Raw genomic sequence first — 21721 nt, forward strand, 5'->3', positions numbered from 1 at the left:
TTTGAATAATTTTTTTGAAAAATAATTCATTTTACGTTGTACGTTGAAATTTAGGAGTAAAAATCAGTGGTTGCAAAAAACTACATTGTGCATCTTTTATTGTCATAAAAGCATCATTTTCATCAATCGCAATCTTTTGCAAATTTTCATGGTCAAAAAATAAAACCGATTACAAATACAGTCACTTGAAATTGTAGAATCAATAAATTATGAAAATCGACTAAATAATTAGGTGTTTGAATTTTTAGAGCACGTAAAATTGGAAAGTTTTTACAGTACTTTTCAGAATTCCATTTTGTGATTTTCTTTCCAGACATCAACCGTTCGCCGTTACAACTTTCCTGAGTCATATCTACTGGACAGATTGGAATAGTAACTCCTTGACAAGAGCCACCAAGTACAATGGCGAGGACATTGTCGGCATTAGTACAAATCATCTGATAAGTCCTCCTATCGATGTTAAAATTGTACATCCATATCGGCAGCCATGGTCCACACCAATAGGTAGGCCATGCAGTGACATTCCTCCTTATAAATACATACTCATTGCACTGTGCAGACCTAGTCATATATCAATACAAAAAAAAGTTATATCACATTATGAAAACAACAGGCTACGTGCTGTTGGAACTTTCCAGAACAGTGTAACATGATTACATGTGCAACATATATGAATTTGGTTGTTCAGAATTGTCTCATAGTTGAGTTTGTGCTGTTTTTTCAACTTTAGTTGTTTTCACCGACTCTTTGACCGTCGCTCCACATCAGCTCGCGTATATCCCACAGAAATACATGCATCATAGCAACATAGAACATTCTGTGATGTAGCTCCACCGAAAAATAATTTGAGATGCACTTCTAAAAGAGCAAAGATTCTAACTGTTTGTGGTCAATGCATGAAACAATGTAGTCTAGATATACAGTTGAGTCAAAGATTATATACAAGGCAAAATTTGATTTGCTGAAAACAACAGTCAACAAACAAGCTGCTCCCTGATTGGTCTGATTGTTACATGTTCGGGTAGCCAATCAGACACAATCTTGTACTAAGCAACTTTAGATCTGAAATGGTTAGAAGCTACATGTAGGAACTACCGGTATATCAATGTTCTGTGTACATAGGGTAAAAGGTGATGAAGAATCTCGCCTGACTTGTTTAAGTCACGCGAATTGAGTGACAAATCAGAAGACAAATGTACATTCCTAGAAATACTAAATCACAAATGTCAACTGTGTATATTTTGGAGGAAATAGAAGAGAAATTCCTATTGATAGTGAATGTTTACCTCCATAAAGTACCAGGATGTATGACCTGTAGGGGTCATGCAAAATACCAGGATATGTGACCTTTAGAGGTCATGCAAAGTACCAGGATGTATGACCTTTAGGGGTCATGCAAAGTACCAGGATGTATGACCTTTAGGAGTCATGCAAAGTACCAGGATGTATGACCTTCAGGGGTCATGCAAAGTACCAGGATTTATGACTTTCATGGGTCATGCATAGGGATATAAGTAATTAAATGGTGTATTTTCTTTATAATCTCAGACGGAGACTGCAATAGTACGGAATGTAGTGAGCCCAAGCCTCTGCCTGATCGACCATTTGTTGTCTTTAGCAATAAAAATGATTTAAGAAGAATGAATTTTGATGGTACCGACTATCGACATATATTACAAAATGGGATGAAAAATGTATTGACGTTAGATTACGACCCGATTGGTAAGTATCAACTGAGATATTATGTTTGAAAATTCCACTAGATTGGATGGGTATTACTAAATTAACTAATAGTGATTCAAGTAAATTTACTTGGTGTTTTTGATTTATTTAGTATTTCCCCTGGTAAGTAATATAATTTGCTAATCTCGGTTTCACATATCCCTCTTTAGGTAAGTTATATCCTCTAATTTGGGTTATATCAAATTATATTGCCTGCTCAATTCTTGATCAAATAACATACTTCGTATATTGATCAGAATTTTGTGTTCCCTTAAAAATTTGCACACATTGTTTTTGAATTTGTTTAATGTTTAGTTTATTTCCATCAATATTACATCATTATCCTCTTCTAATATAACTCTTTAGGTGAAATATCTGTTCGATATTGATCTATTGGGAAATCATCATTTTAATATTGCATATTAGTCGAAATAATTTTTTTGAATTTGCCCTCTAGGTTGAATCATCTTTTTGATATTGCCCTCTACTAAATGAAATAATATTTTTTGATGTTGTTCTCTAGGTAAAATGTTGTACTTTGCTGATGCTGATTTTAATAAGATTGAGAGAGTTTCCGTTGATGGATCATTACGTGACCTTGTAATAGCCCATGACTTGAGTGTTGTAGAAGGCTTGGCTGTAGACTGGATACATCGTAAAATTTACTGGACTGAACTGGGGTTGGTTGAGTTTATGACATTTGTAGTTCACAATGTAGTTAAACATAAACTGGATTTTCTGTTAACTGCTTTCACTATCACAGACAATCAATTTCTATGTGTGGTTTTCCCCAAAACATGAGACATTGTATGCTTTCATTTTTAACTAATGAATACAAAATACTGTATTTTACCTATTAATAGCACATTTACATAAATGAATAGAATATGTTTATAGCTACATTTAGCTATATGTTATTAATCCAGTGTACATGGAATGTATTTTTGGATTGTTTCTATTGGCAATGCGCTTCTAATAGAGCAAATATGGTATTGTATTTGTTTCCCTAAATTTGGCCTAAATTTTGAAGTGAGTGGATATTATATGTCCATTGTGTCCTGAATTCACAAAAAAATCATAGAAAAATACATAATTTCATTAATTTTCAACTAAATAAGACATAATTTAGCTATAATTCTTGGTTGCAGTTTTTGAAAGACAAATACAAAAAAAATGAATCTTCATTTTGTGAAAGGTGAGAAAATTGGACTGCTGTTTTCAAAATTGGCATTTAAAAGGCAGTTTCCGACACGCCGCGTCATATTCAATATAGAACTCATAGCGACGTACACAACACGTCTAAAATTCATTGTTTGCTTACATGTACATGAAATTCGAACATGCGCTGCCACGACAACCAACATCATTTAAAGTTGGTGATCAATTCTACATGTATTCATATTATAATGTTTCAGTAACAGTCGCATCTCACGTAGCGATCTGGATGGAACAAATAGAGAAGTGATCATATCCCATAATATTAGTAAACCAAGAGGGATTGCTGTATTTCCACAATTGGAGTAAGTAAATAACAATTTCTCATTTTACACTCACTTGAGTTCTCATTAAATTTCACAAGTATTTTATTTTGTGCTTTCACATCAGCCAACTTGAAACATTTCAAGAATGTATTACAGCTCGCCACTACGACAAATTAGGTATAAACATGAACCTGCAACAAAACTTGTGAGGAGATACATATGTTTTATTGAGTAATCGCTGCATGAATGAGTCAATTATAGCTTCTCCCATCTAAAAATTTATACTAGGTGCAATGCTAGGTGAGGTGGTATATTTGTTGGTGCTTGTTTTTTGTTTCTGTTATGCTTAGCAGTTTATCTCTATCACTCTGTCAGTTTACCTCTTGTTAATTTGTATTGTTTCATGAAGTGTCCTATTCCCAAATTGAGTCTGATGTGTTGAAAACATTGAATCTTTCTTTCACAAAACCATGATTTGTTATCAAGTGTCTTCAGTACAAGAGCTTACACATCATAAGCACATTTAATTGATGATTCATCAGAGTTTGAAATTTTGAAAAAAATTAAAAATTGAATACATGTATTTGATAATTTGATAAGTGTGATGTGTTGACTCAGGAACACACGAAACATCAAAGAAACCAGAGATATTTTCAAATTTAACTTCTTGTTTATTCCGCCATTTTCAGTTCCACCAATGGCACTACTTTTAACCTATAAATACACTCGAGTGATCAGGTGACATATAACACCATTACAAAATTATGTATTCCTACGCATGCAATAAAGTAATCCCAAAAACGTCACAATAAGCAATAATTACTTATCTCAAAATAAACCAATTTATAGGTTATTCTATTGGACTGACTGGGGTGACCAAGCGAAGATAGAAGTTTCCAGTTTGGATGGTACACAGCGTAGCATCATAGCAACCTCAAATGTGACTTGGCCGAACGGAATAACAATAGATTACCATGGTAATAAAGTAATCTGGTGTGATGCCAAACATAATACGATAGAAGAAGCTAACCTAGATGGGAGTGAGCGGCGTATCGTCACAGACTTTGAAATTACGCATCCTTTTGCCATCACGCAGTTTAACCAGCATATCTGGTATACTGATTGGGCACGCCCAGAAAATGTGATTTTTCGCGTTGATCAGAGTACTGGTTTGAGTAGAGTGCGCCTACAGGGTAGTATGTCACAACCATCTGGATTGCAGATTATACATCCTACAGTGAAGAAACCAACAAATATAGGTACACTCATTTACCTGAACTTGTTTTAAATATTTCTTGAAGGAGAACTGCTCAATCCCATGGATTGCACCACATGCTCATGGGTGATTGACAGGCATATTGCATACATTAGCCGCCATTTTAAACTTTTTAGCTCCGCTGTTGACTCTGTCGAGTGGAGCTTATCATATGAGTGATAGTCCGTCGTTGTCTGGCGTCCGTCTTCGTCATTGTGAAAATGTTATACTTTTTCAAGTTCTTCTTTAAAACTACAAGTCTGAATGCTTTGATATTTGGTGTATAAGTACATGTACCTTGGGTAGACCTCTCTTAGATTTGTTCATTTCAAAATGATATCTTCAATTCTCTAATTTTGGTTAATATTTTTGTCATTTTGGGTAAAAAGTTATATTTTTGACTTCATGTTAAAAACTGTAAGTCCGATTGCTTTGATATTGCATATACCATATAAGTACTACATGTTGACCTTGCTCAGATTTTTTCATTTGATGATTATTTTTGTCTTTTTTGGTAAAAAGTAATATTTTCGAATTCTTGTTGAAAACAGTCTGATTGCTTTGATAATATACATATTGTTCCTTTTCTAATGATATCTTCAGTTCTTTAATTGAAATGTGCATTGCTAACAGCAGAGCTATCTCAGCCGACAGGCTGTTTGTTTTACATGTTGTGGCACGTTTTGACTGAAAACAACAACATTTATACATCAAAAGCCCAACCAGATGGGTTTAATAGCTAGTGTACATATTCATGCCCCCATAAAAATGTATTTGGAATCACAGCTTGATCTCTAAACATCGTAAATGAATTCCTGGAGCTCCTGCCATGATGTGAGCAGCTTGGTTCGGATTAGCATACTAATTGAGGCAGCCATCTTGCCCCTATTTATAGATTTGATTCCCCTTTAAGGTTGCATTAATTCTTTACAAATTATCACTCTAAAAGCATAAAATATGTAGAAATAATGTTGATTTTTTGAAAATTATCAATATTAAAGGACAATATCCTGCCCGACATTTAAACACATTTCTTTTTGAGAGTAGTGAATGGTATTATTTATATAAACTGCCTTTCAAAAACAAACAAAGCAAAGAACTATTGTTCACAAATCTGACTTAATTTTAAGAGGCATTCATTTGTGTTCTGCAGTTAATCTCTCGTTACTAATCCACAATCTCAACATTGAATCCTGTATACAGTAAAACCCTTTATTTTCACAGACATTTAAATTCACTGTTTTGATGTTTTCAGCATATTCACTGGGTTTGAAGTTCACAAATTTACCAGTGAAAAAATGGGTTCTACTGTCATTTTATTTTTACATTTAAATAGCAGATTTTAGTTATCAGCAAAAAAAACGAAATTAAAACTCAGTGAATAATTAAGGCATTTACAGTGTATTATTCAGGAGGTGGTACCTCACAGATATGCAAGTGTGAATGCAACTTTAAAATTTTAGCAATTGTCATTGATGCACAAAGTTTGCATAAATAGTTCACTATGAATCCAGTTCTTCTAAATCCAACCATATTGGCTCATATAAACTTTTTTTATAGAGCAGATTTGATAGTCTTTGTCTTCTCCATGTACGAGAAGATACTTTAGGAGACATTTACATGACTACTCCTTAGAAGGTTTATTCATTTATTTCACAGCTGATATCAATCTGTGTTCTATCTTAAACGGGAGATGCGACCATCTTTGTTACCATGATAGCATTAATAAGGCCATTTGTGCTTGTCGCCAGGGTTACCGTCTCCAAGAAGATATGAGATCTTGTCAGATAGGTAAGAGGAAATAAATTTACTAATAACTGCTTTCTCTTTTCTTAGGATTTCTTGCGTATTTGTTGTCATTCATAGTTTTATTTAAGATTGGTTTATGAATTGGTCCAAGTTGACTAAAATGGCGCAGTCTAATTAAAATAAAATCTTTGTTGGACTATCTATGAATAGCATTTTCTTTTTTTTTTGTTTAAAATTTCTTTTTTATTATTTTAAAATTATTCTTCTGGCAGGGATAGTTTTTACCAAATTATTATAAAAATCTATGCCAGAAAATTAAACTATAAAAAAAAGTGATTTAAATTAAATATTAAATATGATTTTAAAAAAATATTTAAAAAATGTTAGATAACCTAAACAATGATCTAACTTAAATCAGTTTGATAATGCAGTAACATGCTAGTGGTGTTTTCAAAAAATGGAGAGAAAATAGTAAATAGCCCAAATAAAAATCACATTTTCAGATTGATAATGCCATATCATATGGGTGACGTTTTTACATTTTTATGTACAGATGAATGTTTAGCTGGTATAGCCGAGTGTGACGTCAATGCTATTTGCATAGACACGCCTACAAGCTATCAGTGCCATTGTAAATCAGAATACATCGGTGATGGTTTCTCATGCTCTCGAGGTAAGTGTAAGAAAAGTTATAAAATATTTTTTTTGAAAATTAAATTACTGTTTAAGAAACATTCCGTCCAAACTGTGGATTGTTTCATTTCAATTGCTGTCAGATTGTGATACACTGCTGATTATTTTCTATTCCCTCCAACAAATATTCGTGATTAGTTTTCATAAGTTAATTTATTCTTGGCCAGAATTTAAAAACAATCGAGCAGATGGTGGAAATAGCTCTGCTGTCCAACAAAAACATTGCGGTAACCAAGTCAAGTAATACACACCCATATAACAAAATGTGGTTAACCCACGAAAAGTAATTTGGTTCTAGCTGTTAAGAACATGCCAACAGATTGTTCACAAAAGTAATGTACACCTCAAATATCAAAGCAGTCAGGTTGGTAGTTTTCAAGAAAAATTTGAAAATATTATTTTGTATCAAAGAATTAATGATTAAAAGGGAACATGCATTCTTTTTTGAAATTTTATGGGATCATTTAACCTAACAGAATACTGCCAAATTTATTTTGAGTTATTTCGGGAACCGAGTCAACACATGCCGAAACGTGTATGTGAACGGTCGGCACATGCCAAAAAAAACTCAATCTCAGTCCCAATAGATGCTCAGGCCGAAACTCAGCACATACAGATTTGCTGCCTCAACACTCGGTACGAGCCGAAATCACACCCTCAGTGGTGAATTTAAGAGAACATATACTGATTCATACTAGTATGACATGACAATGGAGGGAAGTGAGCTATATATGGTAGGATGCTGTAGTAATGAATTAAATGAATGCAGAACGTTGTCAGTGATGCATATTATGTGCTGCTGTAACCGTTTTTTTTTTTTTGGCAATGCTACATGGATGTGAACAAATAATTTTTTTTTAATCTTCTTTGGCGTTCATGTGCACGATGACTCATAATAAATACCATAAAAGCAAATAGATATAATTTCAATATAGCAATTTTTATTAGCATCTTATGCATATCGTTTTCTATGTTTGGGTCAAATAATAGATCATAAAATGATTTCAGCATGAGCCGAGTCAGTTTCGAGTGGGTCCCGACTAATGTGAACACAACTGCTGTAATCCTTCTGCTAACATAAACGATTAAAAATTTCAGCATGTGCCGAGCCGAGCTACATGAACGTAGCATATGTAGCACACAAGTAAATAGAGATTCTAACTTGATAAGTGATAAGACTTGATAAACAATTGTTGAAACATACTGCAGATAATCCTTAAAATTATATGTGCAAGTTTTGAATGATAGTAAGTTTCGGTGAAATTGAATAAGGTGCTGCAGGTTAGTGCAGTGAATAAAGAAAGTTTGTCATCGTTAATCATGCATAAAAAATGTTTTCTGGTTTAGTTGTAGAAGAGGCGCTACCCACGGCAACAGGAGCATTAAGTGATGATCATCATACTGCCTGCGGAGCCGACCATGATGCATATTGCTACAATGGCGGTACATGTTCGTACTCTGAAGTAACAAACCAATACAAGTGTCAGTAAGTACATTTGTAATATTCCTCAAATTTATTATAATACTGCCCTCTACCATTAACCCGCTGAGCGTCATTTTTTTCGTACCAATATTTTGGTGCACCATTTTGCGTATTTTTAAGAATTTCTCAATAATTATTTTGACAATTTTGGACCAAATCAAGTTCAAATTGACAATAGTTTTTCATCGACTGCAGATCTTGATAAAAATGTTGCAAATATGGATAAATTGATTATTATGAGTTTTATTTTGTGAAACGCGACAAACGTTCACTTTGGGGTTCAAAGAGTTAAAAATGCAATGATGTTAAGTTAAGCTGATGTGAAATCTGATTGAAATTTGAAGAAAATAGAGGCTCTATTAATATTCTACAATGAATGGTTCCATTATTGTTAATCTGTTTATGGATGGTTGTTTTCTACATTACGTGAACTACGCACTATACACAAAATTATTCGAAATATTAACATTTCTTGTGACTGGGGCTCAGGACCATAACAATATTTTGTCGTCCCCAAAACCTTTCTAATTATAACCAAACACGACACATATGATATTGGTTTGAATTTACTTGCTTGGCTGTAAATATACAACTGACTTTTAGCAGATCAACAGCCAATCAGCACTCATGTTACAGACAGCAACCAATCAGCACTCATGTTACAGACAGTTTTCTAGTTAACAAATCTCGTCAGATAGGAGCTGCCTGATTGCAATTTGCAGTGATCAAATGTAGCGCAGACAATATACCTTTGCAAATAACAGAGCTATCAATTTGAATTCCTGTGTTTTTTTGTATATTTGCATATCTACATGTAGCATTGTACTGCCCTCAGAGTCAGATTTTGCAGATTCACTCATTCTTAGCTCCGCTATTGACTTTGTCGAGTGAAGCTAATCATACGAGCGATTGTCCGCCGTCATCAAACGGCGATGACGTCGTCTGCATCAACTTTTTACTTGTTCTTGAAAAGTACCAGCCTGATTGCTTTGATACTTGGTGTATATGTACCTTGGGTAGACCTTACTTAGATTTGCTCATTTCATGTAGATAACTTAAATTCTCTAATTTTGGTGAATATTTTTGTAATTTTTGACTTCATGTTGAAAACAGCAAGGCTGATTGCTTTTATATTATACATGTATACATGTAGTTACTTCAGGTGGACCTCTCAATTTTTTAATTTTGATAAATATTTTTGTAATTTTTGGATGGACCTCTCTCAGATTTTTTCATTTCGTGATGATATATTCAAGTTGTTTGTTGTCATTTTCGGAAAAAAGTTATATTTTCAACTTCTTGTTGAAAAACGCAAGTCCAATTGCTTTGATACTATACATATAGGTACCTCAGGTAGATGTCTCTCAGATTTGTTCATTTTGTGATATATCTTCAATTCTTTAAGTGAAATGTGTATTGCTAACAGCAGAGCTAACACGGCCGAGAGGCTGCTTGTTTCTGATTGTGTCCATTAAAGATTCTGATTTTTGGGAAGATTTTAAAAAATGTGTATTATCTTTCTAAATTTAGCCCGGAAAACATAAGGGTGATAATACTTAATTGTTATTGAATTTGTTTCAGGTGCATGTCTGGTTTTCTTGGCATACGTTGTCAGTTAGACACACAGATGTTTGATTCGGTCAAAGGAAGAGAAAAGTTTCATAAAACGTTGTACATTTCACTTGGGGTTGCATTACCAGTTGTGATAGCTAGCATTGTCATAACTATAGTCTGCTGTGTTAAAAGGTAAGAAATATGCTAATATTTGGGACAGTAGTCATGGGTTTAACAAATGTATTTAATAGCAGACCATCATCCTGTAATAACTGTATGTAGCGTTACAGCAAGACCAGCATAGACGATCGGGGGACCAGAAAGTTGACTGCCAATTTAGGCTTGGCGGTGGTCGGCTTTTAACGAAACCCCTGAGTAGTAATGTTTACATGGTGTGGTAGAAAGTGCTGTACTGGTTACATGGTGTGGTAGAAAGTGCTGTACTGGTTACATGGTGTGATAGAAAGTGCTGTAATGTTTACATGGTGTGATAGAAAGTGCTGTACTGGTTACATGATGTGATAGAAAGTGCTGTACTGGTTACATGGTGTGGTAGAAAGTGCTGTACTGGTTACATGGTGTGATAGAAAGTGCTGTAATGTTTACATGGTGTGATAGAAAGTGCTGTACTGGTTACATGATGTGATAGAAAGTGCTGTACTGGTTACATGGTGTGGTAGAAAGTGCTGTACTGGTTACATGGTGTGATAGAAAGTGCTGTAATGTTTACATGATGTGATAGAAAGTGCTGTACTGGTTACATGGTGTGATAGAAAGTGCTGTACTGGTTACATGGTGTGATAGAAAGTGCTGTAATGTTTACATGGTGTGATAGAAAGTGCTGTACTGGTTACATGGTGTGATAGAAAGTGCTGTACTGGTTACATGGTGTGATAGAAAGTGCTGTACTGGTTACATGGTGTGATAGAAAGTGCTGTACTGGTTACATGATGTGATAGAAAGTGCTGTAATGTTTACATGGTGTGATAGAAAGTGCTGTACTGGTTACATGGTGTGATAGAAAGTGCTGTAATGATTACATGGTGTGATAGAAAGTGCTGTACTGTTACATGGTGTGATAGAAAGTGCTGTACTGGTTACATGGTGTGATAGAAAGTGCTGTACTGGTTACATGGTGTGGTAGAAAGTGCTGTACTGGTTACATGGTGTGATAGAAAGTGCTGTAATGTTTACATGGTGTGATAGAAAGTGCTGTACTGGTTACATGGTGTGATAGAAAGTGCTGTAATGATTACATGGTGTGATAGAAAGTGCTGTACTGGTTACATGGTGTGATAGAAAGTGCTGTACTGGTTACATGGTGTGATAGAAAGTGCTGTAATGTTTACATGGTGTGATAGAAAGTGCTGTACTGGTTACATGGTGTGATAGAAAGTGCTGTAATGATTACATGGTGTGATAGAAAGTGCTGTACTGGTTACATGGTGTGATAGAAAGTGCTGTACTGGTTACATGATGTGATAGAAAGTGCTGTAATGTTTACATGGTGTGATAGAAAGTGCTGTACTGGTTACATGGTGTGATAGAAAGTACTGTACTGGTTACATGGTGTGATAGAAAGTACTGTACTGGTTACATGGTGTGATAGAAAGTACTGTACTGGTTACATGGTGTGATAGAAAGTGCTGTAATGATTACATGGTGTGATAGAAAGTACTGTACTGGTTACATGGTGTGATAGAAAGTGCTGTACTGGTTACATGGTGTGATAGAAAGTGCTGTACTGGTTACATGGTGTGATAGAAAGTGCTGTAATGTTTACATGGTGTGATAGAAAGTGCTGTACTGGTTACATGGTGTGATAGAAAGTGCTGTAATGATTACATGGTGTGATAGAAAGTGCTGTACTGGTTACATGGTGTGGTAGAAAGTGCTGTACTGGTTACATGGTGTGATAGAAAGTGCTGTAATGTTTACATGGTGTGATAGAAAGTGCTGTACTGGTTACATGATGTGATAGAAAGTGCTGTACTGGTTACATGGTGTGGTAGAAATTGCTGTACTGGTTACATGGTGTGATAGAAAGTGCTGTAATGTTTACATGGTGTGATAGAAAGTGCTGTACTGGTTACATGATGTGATAGAAAGTGCTGTACTGGTTACATGGTGTGGTAGAAAGTGCTGTACTGGTTACATGGTGTGATAGAAAGTGCTGTAATGTTTACATGGTGTGATAGAAAGTGCTGTACTGGTTACATGGTGTGATAGAAAGTGCTGTACTGGTTACATGGTGTGATAGAAAGTGCTGTAATGTTTACATGGTGTGATAGAAAGTGCTGTACTGGTTACATGGTGTGATAGAAAGTGCTGTACTGGTTACATGGTGTGATAGAAAGTGCTGTACTGGTTACATGGTGTGATAGAAAGTGCTGTACTGGTTACATGATGTGATAGAAAGTGCTGTAATGTTTACATGGTGTGATAGAAAGTGCTGTACTGGTTACATGGTGTGATAGAAAGTGCTGTAATGATTACATGGTGTGATAGAAAGTGCTGTACTGTTACATGGTGTGATAGAAAGTGCTGTACTGGTTACATGGTGTGATAGAAAGTGCTGTACTGGTTACATGGTGTGGTAGAAAGTGCTGTACTGGTTACATGGTGTGATAGAAAGTGCTGTAATGTTTACATGGTGTGATAGAAAGTGCTGTACTGGTTACATGGTGTGATAGAAAGTGCTGTAATGATTACATGGTGTGATAGAAAGTGCTGTACTGGTTACATGGTGTGATAGAAAGTGCTGTACTGGTTACATGGTGTGATAGAAAGTGCTGTAATGTTTACATGGTGTGATAGAAAGTGCTGTACTGGTTACATGGTGTGATAGAAAGTGCTGTAATGATTACATGGTGTGATAGAAAGTGCTGTACTGGTTACATGGTGTGATAGAAAGTGCTGTACTGGTTACATGATGTGATAGAAAGTGCTGTAATGTTTACATGGTGTGATAGAAAGTGCTGTACTGGTTACATGGTGTGATAGAAAGTACTGTACTGGTTACATGGTGTGATAGAAAGTACTGTACTGGTTACATGGTGTGATAGAAAGTACTGTACTGGTTACATGGTGTGATAGAAAGTGCTGTAATGATTACATGGTGTGATAGAAAGTACTGTACTGGTTACATGGTGTGATAGAAAGTGCTGTACTGGTTACATGGTGTGATAGAAAGTGCTGTACTGGTTACATGGTGTGATAGAAAGTGCTGTAATGTTTACATGGTGTGATAGAAAGTGCTGTACTGGTTACATGGTGTGATAGAAAGTGCTGTAATGATTACATGGTGTGATAGAAAGTGCTGTACTGGTTACATGGTGTGATAGAAAGTGCTGTACTGGTTACATGATGTGATAGAAAGTGCTGTAATGTTTACATGGTGTGATAGAAAGTGCTGTACTGGTTACATGGTGTGATAGAAAGTACTGTACTGGTTACATGGTGTGATAGAAAGTACTGTACTGGTTACATGGTGTGATAGAAAGTACTGTACTGGTTACATGGTGTGATAGAAAGTGCTGTAATGATTACATGGTGTGATAGAAAGTACTGTACTGGTTACATGGTGTGATAGAAAGTACTGTACTGGTTACATGGTGTGATAGAAAGTGCTGTAATGATTACATGGTGTGATAGAAAGTGCTGTACTGGTTACATGATGTGATAGAAAGTGCTGTACTGGTTACATGATGTGATAGAAAGTGCTGTAATGTTTACATGGTGTGATAGAAAGTGCTGTACTGGTTACATGGTGTGATAGAAAGTACTGTACTGGTTACATGGTGTGATAGAAAGTACTGTACTGGTTACATGGTGTGATAGAAAGTACTGTACTGGTTACGTGGTGTGATAGAAAGTGCTGTAATGATTACATGGTGTGATAGAAAGTACTGTACTGGTTACATGGTGTGATAGAAAGTACTGTACTGGTTACATGGTGTGATAGAAAGTGCTGTAATGATTACATGGTGTGATAGAAAGTACTGTACTGGTTACATGGTGTGATAGAAAGTACTGTACTGGTTACATGGTGTGATAGAAAGTGCTGTAATGATTACATGTTGTGATAGAAAGTGCTGTAATGATTACATGGTGTGATAGAAAGTGCTGTACTGGTTACATGGTGTGGTAGAAAGTGCTGTACTGGTTACATGGTGTGATAGAAAGTGCTGTAATGATTACATGATGTGATAGAAAGTGCTGTACTGGTTACATGGTGTGATAGAAAGTGCTGTACTGGTTACATGGTGTGGTAGAAAGTGCTGTACTGGTTACATGGTGTGGTAGAAAGTGCTGTACTGGTTACATGGTGTGATAGAAAGTGCTGTAATGATTACATGGTGTGATAGAAAGTGCTGTACTGGTTACATGGTGTGGTAGAGATTGAGTGCTATAATGGTTACATGATGTGGTAGAGAGTGCTGTAATGTTTACATGTGGTAGAGGGTGCTATAATGGTTACATGTGGTAGAGGGTGCTATAATGATTACATGATGTGGTAGAGATCGAGTGCTATAATGGTTACATGATGTGGTAGAGGGTGATGTAATGTTTACATAATGTGATAGAAAGTGCTGTAATGTTTACATAATGTGATAGAAAGTGCTGTAATGTTTACATGTGGTAGAGGGTGCTATAATGGTTACATGATGTGGTAGAGGGTGCTATAATGTTTACATAATGTGATAGAAAGTGCTGTGATGTTTACATGTGGTAGAGGGTGCTATAATGTTTACATGTGGTAGAGGGTGCTATAATGGTTACATGATGTGGTAGAGAGTGCTGTAATGATTACATGTGGTAGAGGGTGCTATAATGTTTACATGTGGTAGAGGGTGCTATAATGTTTACATGTGGTAGAGGGTGCTATAATGTTTACATAATGTGATAGAAAGTGCTGTAATGTTTACATGTGGTAGAGGGTGCTATAATTTTTACATGTGGTAGAGGGTGCTATAATGGTTACATGATGTGGTAGAGAGTGCTGTAATGATTACATGTGGTAGAGGGTGCTATAATGTTTACATGTGGTAGAGGGTGCTATAATGTTTACATGTGGTAGAGAGTGCTATAATGGTTACATGATGTGGTAGAGAGTGCTGTAATGGTTACATGATGTGGTAGAGAGTGCTGTAATGGTTACATTATGTGGTAGAGAGTGCTGTACTGGTTACATGTGGTAGAGAGTGCTATAATGGTTACATGATGTGGTAGAGAGTGCTGTAATGTTTACATGTGGTAGAGGGTTCTGTAATGTTTACATGTGGTAGAGGGTGCTATAATGGTTACATGATGTGGTAGAGATCGAGTGCTATAATGGTTACATGATGTGGTAGAGAGTGCTGTAATGTTTACCTGTGGTAGAGGGTTCTGTAATGTTTACATGTGGTAGAGGGTGCTATAATGGTTACATGATGTGGTAGAGATCGAGTGCTATAATGGTTACATGATGTGGTAGAGAGTGCTGTAATGTTTACATGTGGTAGAGAGTGCTATAATGGTTACATGATGTGGTAGAGAGTGCTGTAATGATTACATGTGGTAGAGGGTGCTATAATGGTTACATGATGTGGTAGAAGGTGCTATAATGGTTACATGATGTGGTAGAGATCGAGTGCTATAATGGTTACATGATGTGGTAGAGAGTGATGTAATGATTACATGTGGTAGAGGGTGCTATAATGGTTACATTATGTGGTAGAGGGTGCTATAATGGTTACATGATGTGGTAGAGATTGAGTGCTATAATGGTTACATGATGTGGTAGAGAGTGCTGTAATGTTTACATGTGGTAGAGGGTGCTATAATGGTTACATGATGTGGTAGAGATCGAGTGCTATAATGGTTACATGATGTGGTAGAGAGTGCTGTAATGTTTACATGTGGTAGAGCGTGCTATAATGGTTACATGATGTGGTAGAGATCGAGTGCTGTAATGGTTACATGTGGTAGAGGGTGCTATAATGTTTACATGTGGTAGAGGGTGCTATAATAGTTACATGATGTGGTAGAGATCGAGTGCTATAATGGTTACATGATGTGGTAGAGGGTGCTGTAATGTTTACATGTGGTAGAGGGTGCTATAATGGTTACATGATGTGGTAGAGAGTGCTGTAATGTTTACATGTGGTAGAGGGTGCTATAATGGTTACATGATGTGGTAGAGAGTGCTGTAATGGTTACATGATGTGGTAGAGAGTGCTATAATGGTTACATGATGTGGTAGAGAGTGCTGTAATGTTTACATGTAGTAGAGGGTGCTATAATGGTTACATGATGTGGTAGAGATCGAGTGCTATAATGGTTACATGATGTGGTGGAGAGTTCTGTATTGGTTACATGTGGTAGAGAGTGCTGTATTGGTTACATGTGGTAGAGAGTGCTTTAAGGATCACATGATGTGATAGAAAGTGCTGTAATGGTTATATTATGCGGTAGAGAGTGCTGTAATGTTTATATGTGGTAGAGGGTGCTATAATGGTTACATGATGTGGTAGAGATCCAGTGCTATAATGGTTACATGATGTGGTAGAGAGTGCTGTAATGTTTACATGTGGTAGAGGGTGCTATAATGGTTACATGATGTGGTAGAGATTGAGTGCTATAATGGTTACATGATGTGGTAGAGATCGAGTGCTGTAATGGTTACATGTGGTAGAGGGTGCTATAATGTTTACATGTGGTAGAGGGTGCTATAATGGTTACATGTGGTAGAGATCGAGTGCTATAATGGTTACATGATGTGGTAGAGGGTGCTGTTATGTTTACATGTGGTAGAGGTTGCTATAATGGTTACATGATGTGGTAGAGAGTGCTGTAATGGTTACATGATGTGGTAGAGAGTGTTGTAATGGTTACATTATGTGGTAGAGAGTGCTGTACTGGTTACATGATGTGATAGAAAGTGCTGTAATGTTACATGTGGTAGAGGGTGCTATAATGGTTACATGATGTGGTAGAGAGTGCTTCAATGGTTACATGATGTGGTAGAGAGTGCTGTAATGGTTACATTATGTGGTAGAGAGTGCTGTACTGGTTACATGATGTGATAGAAAGTGCTGTAATGTTTACATGTGGTAGAGGGTGCTATAATGGTTACATGATGTGGTAGAGAGTGCTTCAATGGTTACATGATGTGGTAGAGAGTGCTGTAATGGTTACATGATGTGGTAGAGAGTGCTGTAATGTTTACATGTTGTAGAGGGGGCTATAATGTTTACATGTGGTAGAGGGTGCTATAATGGTTACAAGATGTGGTATAGATCGAGTGCTATAATGGTTACATGATGTGGTAGAGGGTGCTGTAATGTTTACATAATGTGATAGAAAGTGCTGTAATGTTTACATGTGGTAGATGGTGCTATAATGGTTACATGATGTAGTAGAGATCGAGTGATATAATGGTTACATGATGTGGTAGAGAGTGCTGTAATGTTTACATAATGTGATAGAAAGTGCTGTAATGATTACATGTGGTAGAGGGTGCTATAATGTTTACATGTGGTAGAGGGTGCTATAATGGTTACATGATGTGGTAGAGATTGAGTGCTATAATGGTTACATGATGTGGTAGAGAGTGCTGTAATGTTTACATGTGGTAGAGAGTGCTGTAATGTTTACATAATGTGATAGAAAGTGCTGTAATGTTTACATGTGGTAGAGGGTGCTATAATGGTTACATGATGTGGTAGAGATCGAGTGCTATAATGGTAACATGATGTGGTAGAGAGTGCTGTAATGTTTACATAATGTGATAGAAAGTTCTGTAATGATTACATGTAGTAGAGGGTGCTATAATGTTTACATGTGGTAGAGGGTGCTATAATGTTTACATGTGGTAGAGGGTGCTATAATGGTTACATGATGTGGTAGAGGGTGTTGTAATGGTTACATGATAATTTTAATTGTACAACTGTATATGTTGCATGGGACCCATTCGAACACGTGCAATGACTGTATCAATTTAAGTTATTATTATTTGTTGTTTTTTTAGCAGACATAAGAAACACAATCCAAAGCGCTGTAATTCCTGCAGCGGTCGTATAACAGCCCCCAACAGTAATGGATACTATGAAAATCGGGGACCAACGGAAAGAATTCCTTCTACTTCTTCATATAAAGATGTAGCTCGAAGCTATTACAGCAGAACACCCCGACAGGTATATAGATGTCCAATATTGTCATATGGATTGACTGAAATATGTTGATACATTGTGTAATTTCAATATGATACCTCAGCAGATTAAAATAGGTGAAATTTCATCTTCTAAAACTGCTTTTGAATTTATTCACGGTATATTACCCACTATTGGGTGTATATGGATACATATTAAGAAATGGTAGTACATCATCTTCTGATGTCTTCATATACCAGTCATATTGGGTCTTTCAGCAGTGTTGAGTTGATGTGTCGAGTAGATCTTGCTGACTCCTGATTCTCACTGGTTTTGGTATGTCAGAGCAGATTGAACAATTACAACACTGTGTACATAAAGTATGATAACAAAATATTGGTGATCAGATTACTGTTTCAGACTCAATTATCTTGGTTTTATTTTTGCTAATAGCTGAAAGCATCAATTTAAAACCCAGTGACTATGAGCATGCATTGTTTCTTTCACATAGCATTGCATTAAAAACCTGCCACATAAAATCCACTAAAATTAAATCCAGTTACTTTAACTGAACCAAAATTGTTATGAATGATTTACTGACCTCGCAAATTATTTGTTTTGTGTTCACAGATTTCAGAACGAAGCAGAAACACAGCAGGTTCACGTCATCACGGCATGGCCATCAACAGCATAAGTGGATCGGCGGCCGCAAGACTTAAAAATCAACGCATTGTAGTGCCAAAGCCATCCAAACTAAGTATGCCATCCCTAACCAAATCCAGCAGTAAAGAAAACGGAATTGATATGAACCGAGATAGCTATATCGGAGTTAACAAACGTGCTGACACATCAAACGCTATTGCTATATCCCCAATTAGTAATGCTACCGAGGCAGATGATTATATGGATATGTCGCAGGGTCGAAAGTCTTCTGTTTATGTTAATATCGAGCTTAGTAGTCCAGCCAAGAAAGCCTCGCAATTACGCGATCCAATGGCATTGTTTAATGAAAAAGAGAGCCAGGAATTTCTGTGAGCAGAAAATAAGTGATATCAATGTGTGGTATACATGTATGATATCACATAACGTCCATTACCAGGATTCGGATATTGTATGGCCGTTCAGCTTGAGAGCAATTTACAGATGCACTGAAACTATGTAATTGTTCTTTGAAAAAGACTAAGTGAGATTAGTGGGCAGAATATGGTTGCATTCCTATTGATAAACATTAAAAACAATTGCACTGTAACAGTGTCTACAATGTGTGTACATGTATATAGAAAAGTGTTGAGGTATCAGGTGCAACGTATGTGTGCATGTTTTGTAGGTGTTTGATATATGATGTTCATTATTCTAGTAAATTATTCAGTCATGAAATGAAAGTATTACTATGATCAGAAGTTGAGTGAACTCCAGCAGTGTGTTTAATACTTTAAATTGCATGTGAAATACAGTACAAAATTCTTTGTATGTGTAAAGTACTGTGAAATAATTTATTTTTCCTATTTTCGCTGAAGCTATGATTCACTGAAAATAAAATCCAGCGAATGAATATACCTTTTTCACTATATTTCAAACTCATCAAAAATCAGTGAAAATAAATTCCATACAAACAAGCCTTTTCAGCAAAAAGTCCAGTGAAAATAAAGTATTTTACAATACACAGTCAAATTGTGGTATGTTAGATTTCGGACAACGGAGATCACCAACAGGACAGAGAAAGATCCAGTATGACTCGAAAATTTTTGCAAATTACAGTAAAACTGGTTGTTAAAAATAAATGTGACGTACATGTTTAGAACTCACTGTGTAAAAGCTGGGATTCATGATTTTGTTATTCTGAATATGAGCTATACATTATTTTATCTTTCTTGAAAAAAAATGCAGTAGCGGAACAGTCTTATCACCTCAGTTGAGAAGTGTATCCTTCGATATAAACATGCTAGTACTACAGAGACTAATATTATTGTGTGGTGAATAAACTCCTTCAATAGCAGAGACAATTTTTTGCCAATTTTCACAAAATAAAACTCGCATATTTTTTTTTTTGCATTTTTTTTTTCTCTTTTCTCAAATATTTATCAAATCCTGTACCCAATAGGAAATTATGTCTATTTGGCCTTAAATTAGCACAATAATTACAGAAAAATATGGTTCCCAAAGGGATAAAATTGCCTTTTGTACATGCGTACAGCGAGCACACCTACTTTAGCCTGGGAGTACAGTGTACATGTATTCACTCTCTGATGTGAAAACTCCAGAGAGAAAAAAAAAAAAAAGATATTCTATGTGCATATTATAATACTCTGACCTTTGATTTGGGCATGTTCAATTGAATATTGCTAGATTTCAGATTAGGGACATGTACAGCCAATCAGTGATGACTCAGAATTCTGTGTCGACTACGTTAGTGGTATAGCAATTCAACATGCCATTTTTTAGTGCAATCAGAATGTCTGGATTCCAGGTTACAGCCAATCAGTGATGACATAGAATTTTGTGCCGACTACGTTAGTGGTATATCAATTTAACAGGCCATTTTTTAGCGTAATCAGAATGACTTAAACTGTAATTTACATGTAGGTTAATTTGCTACGTAAAAATGTCGAGATACCGGATGCAATATTTTTTTTATGTAAAATATTGAATTTGTATAAACTGAAATGTACAGTAACTGATGTTGAATGTTTTTTCATTCCAAAAATGCCTCTTAAATGTCACTTTTTAAAAAAAAAAAAAAAATATTTTTTACTGCGGTTTGTTGAACTTTTAATATATTCTGCCATTAAGTCCAAGATTGAATCATTACAGACATCATGCAGTGGGTGTTAAAATATTGCATTTTACCCACATTGTATGTAACACTTTGGGGAGGTGTTTTTCCTCTCTTCTGTTTCTTTGGGGAATATTTTGTCAAAACCCGCAGTAAGCTTATAGCTTTTGTACATTACTGCAGCCTAAATTATGTCTTATTTAAAGCAAATTATTTTTTTTTTCGTTTTTTATAAGGTTTTTGTTAGTTATTTTCAATACTATGACTGATATGAGTGTTGTTTTAGTATAATTGAAAAAAGTCCTCACTTAAGTTTTGTTCTTATTTTTGTAATGATGCGTACAGTTTTTAACTGCAGTTTGATATTTGTACAATAAATATTCAGAACCAAACTTTGTTATATATAATTTGTTTGTGCTCCCGATTCATGGCACTACATAATAGTGCAATGTAATACTGGCGTTAGGCAGTTTTCTCCTGTATGGTCAAATACCCATCAGTCTTTCGCCCACATTGGCTTTGAATTTGTATGGCCATTGTACTGCAAACATTCACCAATCCCCAGCGAATGCAAGTGAAACAAATATATAAAACTTGAAGGAAGTTATAATATTTAAAAGCAAGACCCTTGCGCGCACTACCATGGGCATATTTTATGAAATATAACTAAGTAAAAACACCTAGAATGCCGACATTTTCTTCTATGTCATTGATAACAAGCAATTGCTCGAAACATCTAGTTACTTAGGACAATGATTACCAAATATTATCTAATACATATCATAGTGCCAATAGTTGCACATGCCCCCATATTCAACACCCAAGTGGCAACCCAATAGTATCAAACTTTAAAATTTAATTTAGTGACAATCCTTACTG

General features: G+C 35.7%; 1 protein-coding gene across 2 annotated transcripts in view; it reads left to right on the forward strand.

The window, feature by feature from the left end:
• Positions 1-21234, forward strand: part of LOC102800861 (low-density lipoprotein receptor-related protein 4-like) — a 37057-nt gene extending 15823 nt beyond the window's left edge. Inside the window, exons 7-17 of one of the 2 annotated variants that reach the window (XM_085493561.1) lie at positions 314-504; positions 1549-1722; positions 2246-2402; positions 3138-3242; positions 4053-4462; positions 6118-6249; positions 6761-6880; positions 8248-8386; positions 9965-10129; positions 17949-18114; positions 18700-21234. In XM_085493561.1, the coding sequence (XP_085349687.1) occupies positions 314-504; positions 1549-1722; positions 2246-2402; positions 3138-3242; positions 4053-4462; positions 6118-6249; positions 6761-6880; positions 8248-8386; positions 9965-10129; positions 17949-18114; positions 18700-19104 (2164 nt within the window). In that variant the 3' untranslated portion in view covers positions 19105-21234. The remainder of the gene's footprint in view (positions 1-313; positions 505-1548; positions 1723-2245; positions 2403-3137; positions 3243-4052; positions 4463-6117; positions 6250-6760; positions 6881-8247; positions 8387-9964; positions 10130-17948; positions 18115-18699) is intronic. The other variant, XM_085493562.1, reaches the window with a different exon arrangement.
• The last annotated feature ends 487 nt before the right edge of the window (positions 21235-21721 follow it).

The sequence above is a fragment of the Saccoglossus kowalevskii genome, chromosome 19, assembly GCF_978046115.1.
Source record: "Saccoglossus kowalevskii chromosome 19, keSacKowa6.1, whole genome shotgun sequence".
Lineage (NCBI taxonomy): Eukaryota > Metazoa > Hemichordata > Enteropneusta > Harrimaniidae > Saccoglossus > Saccoglossus kowalevskii.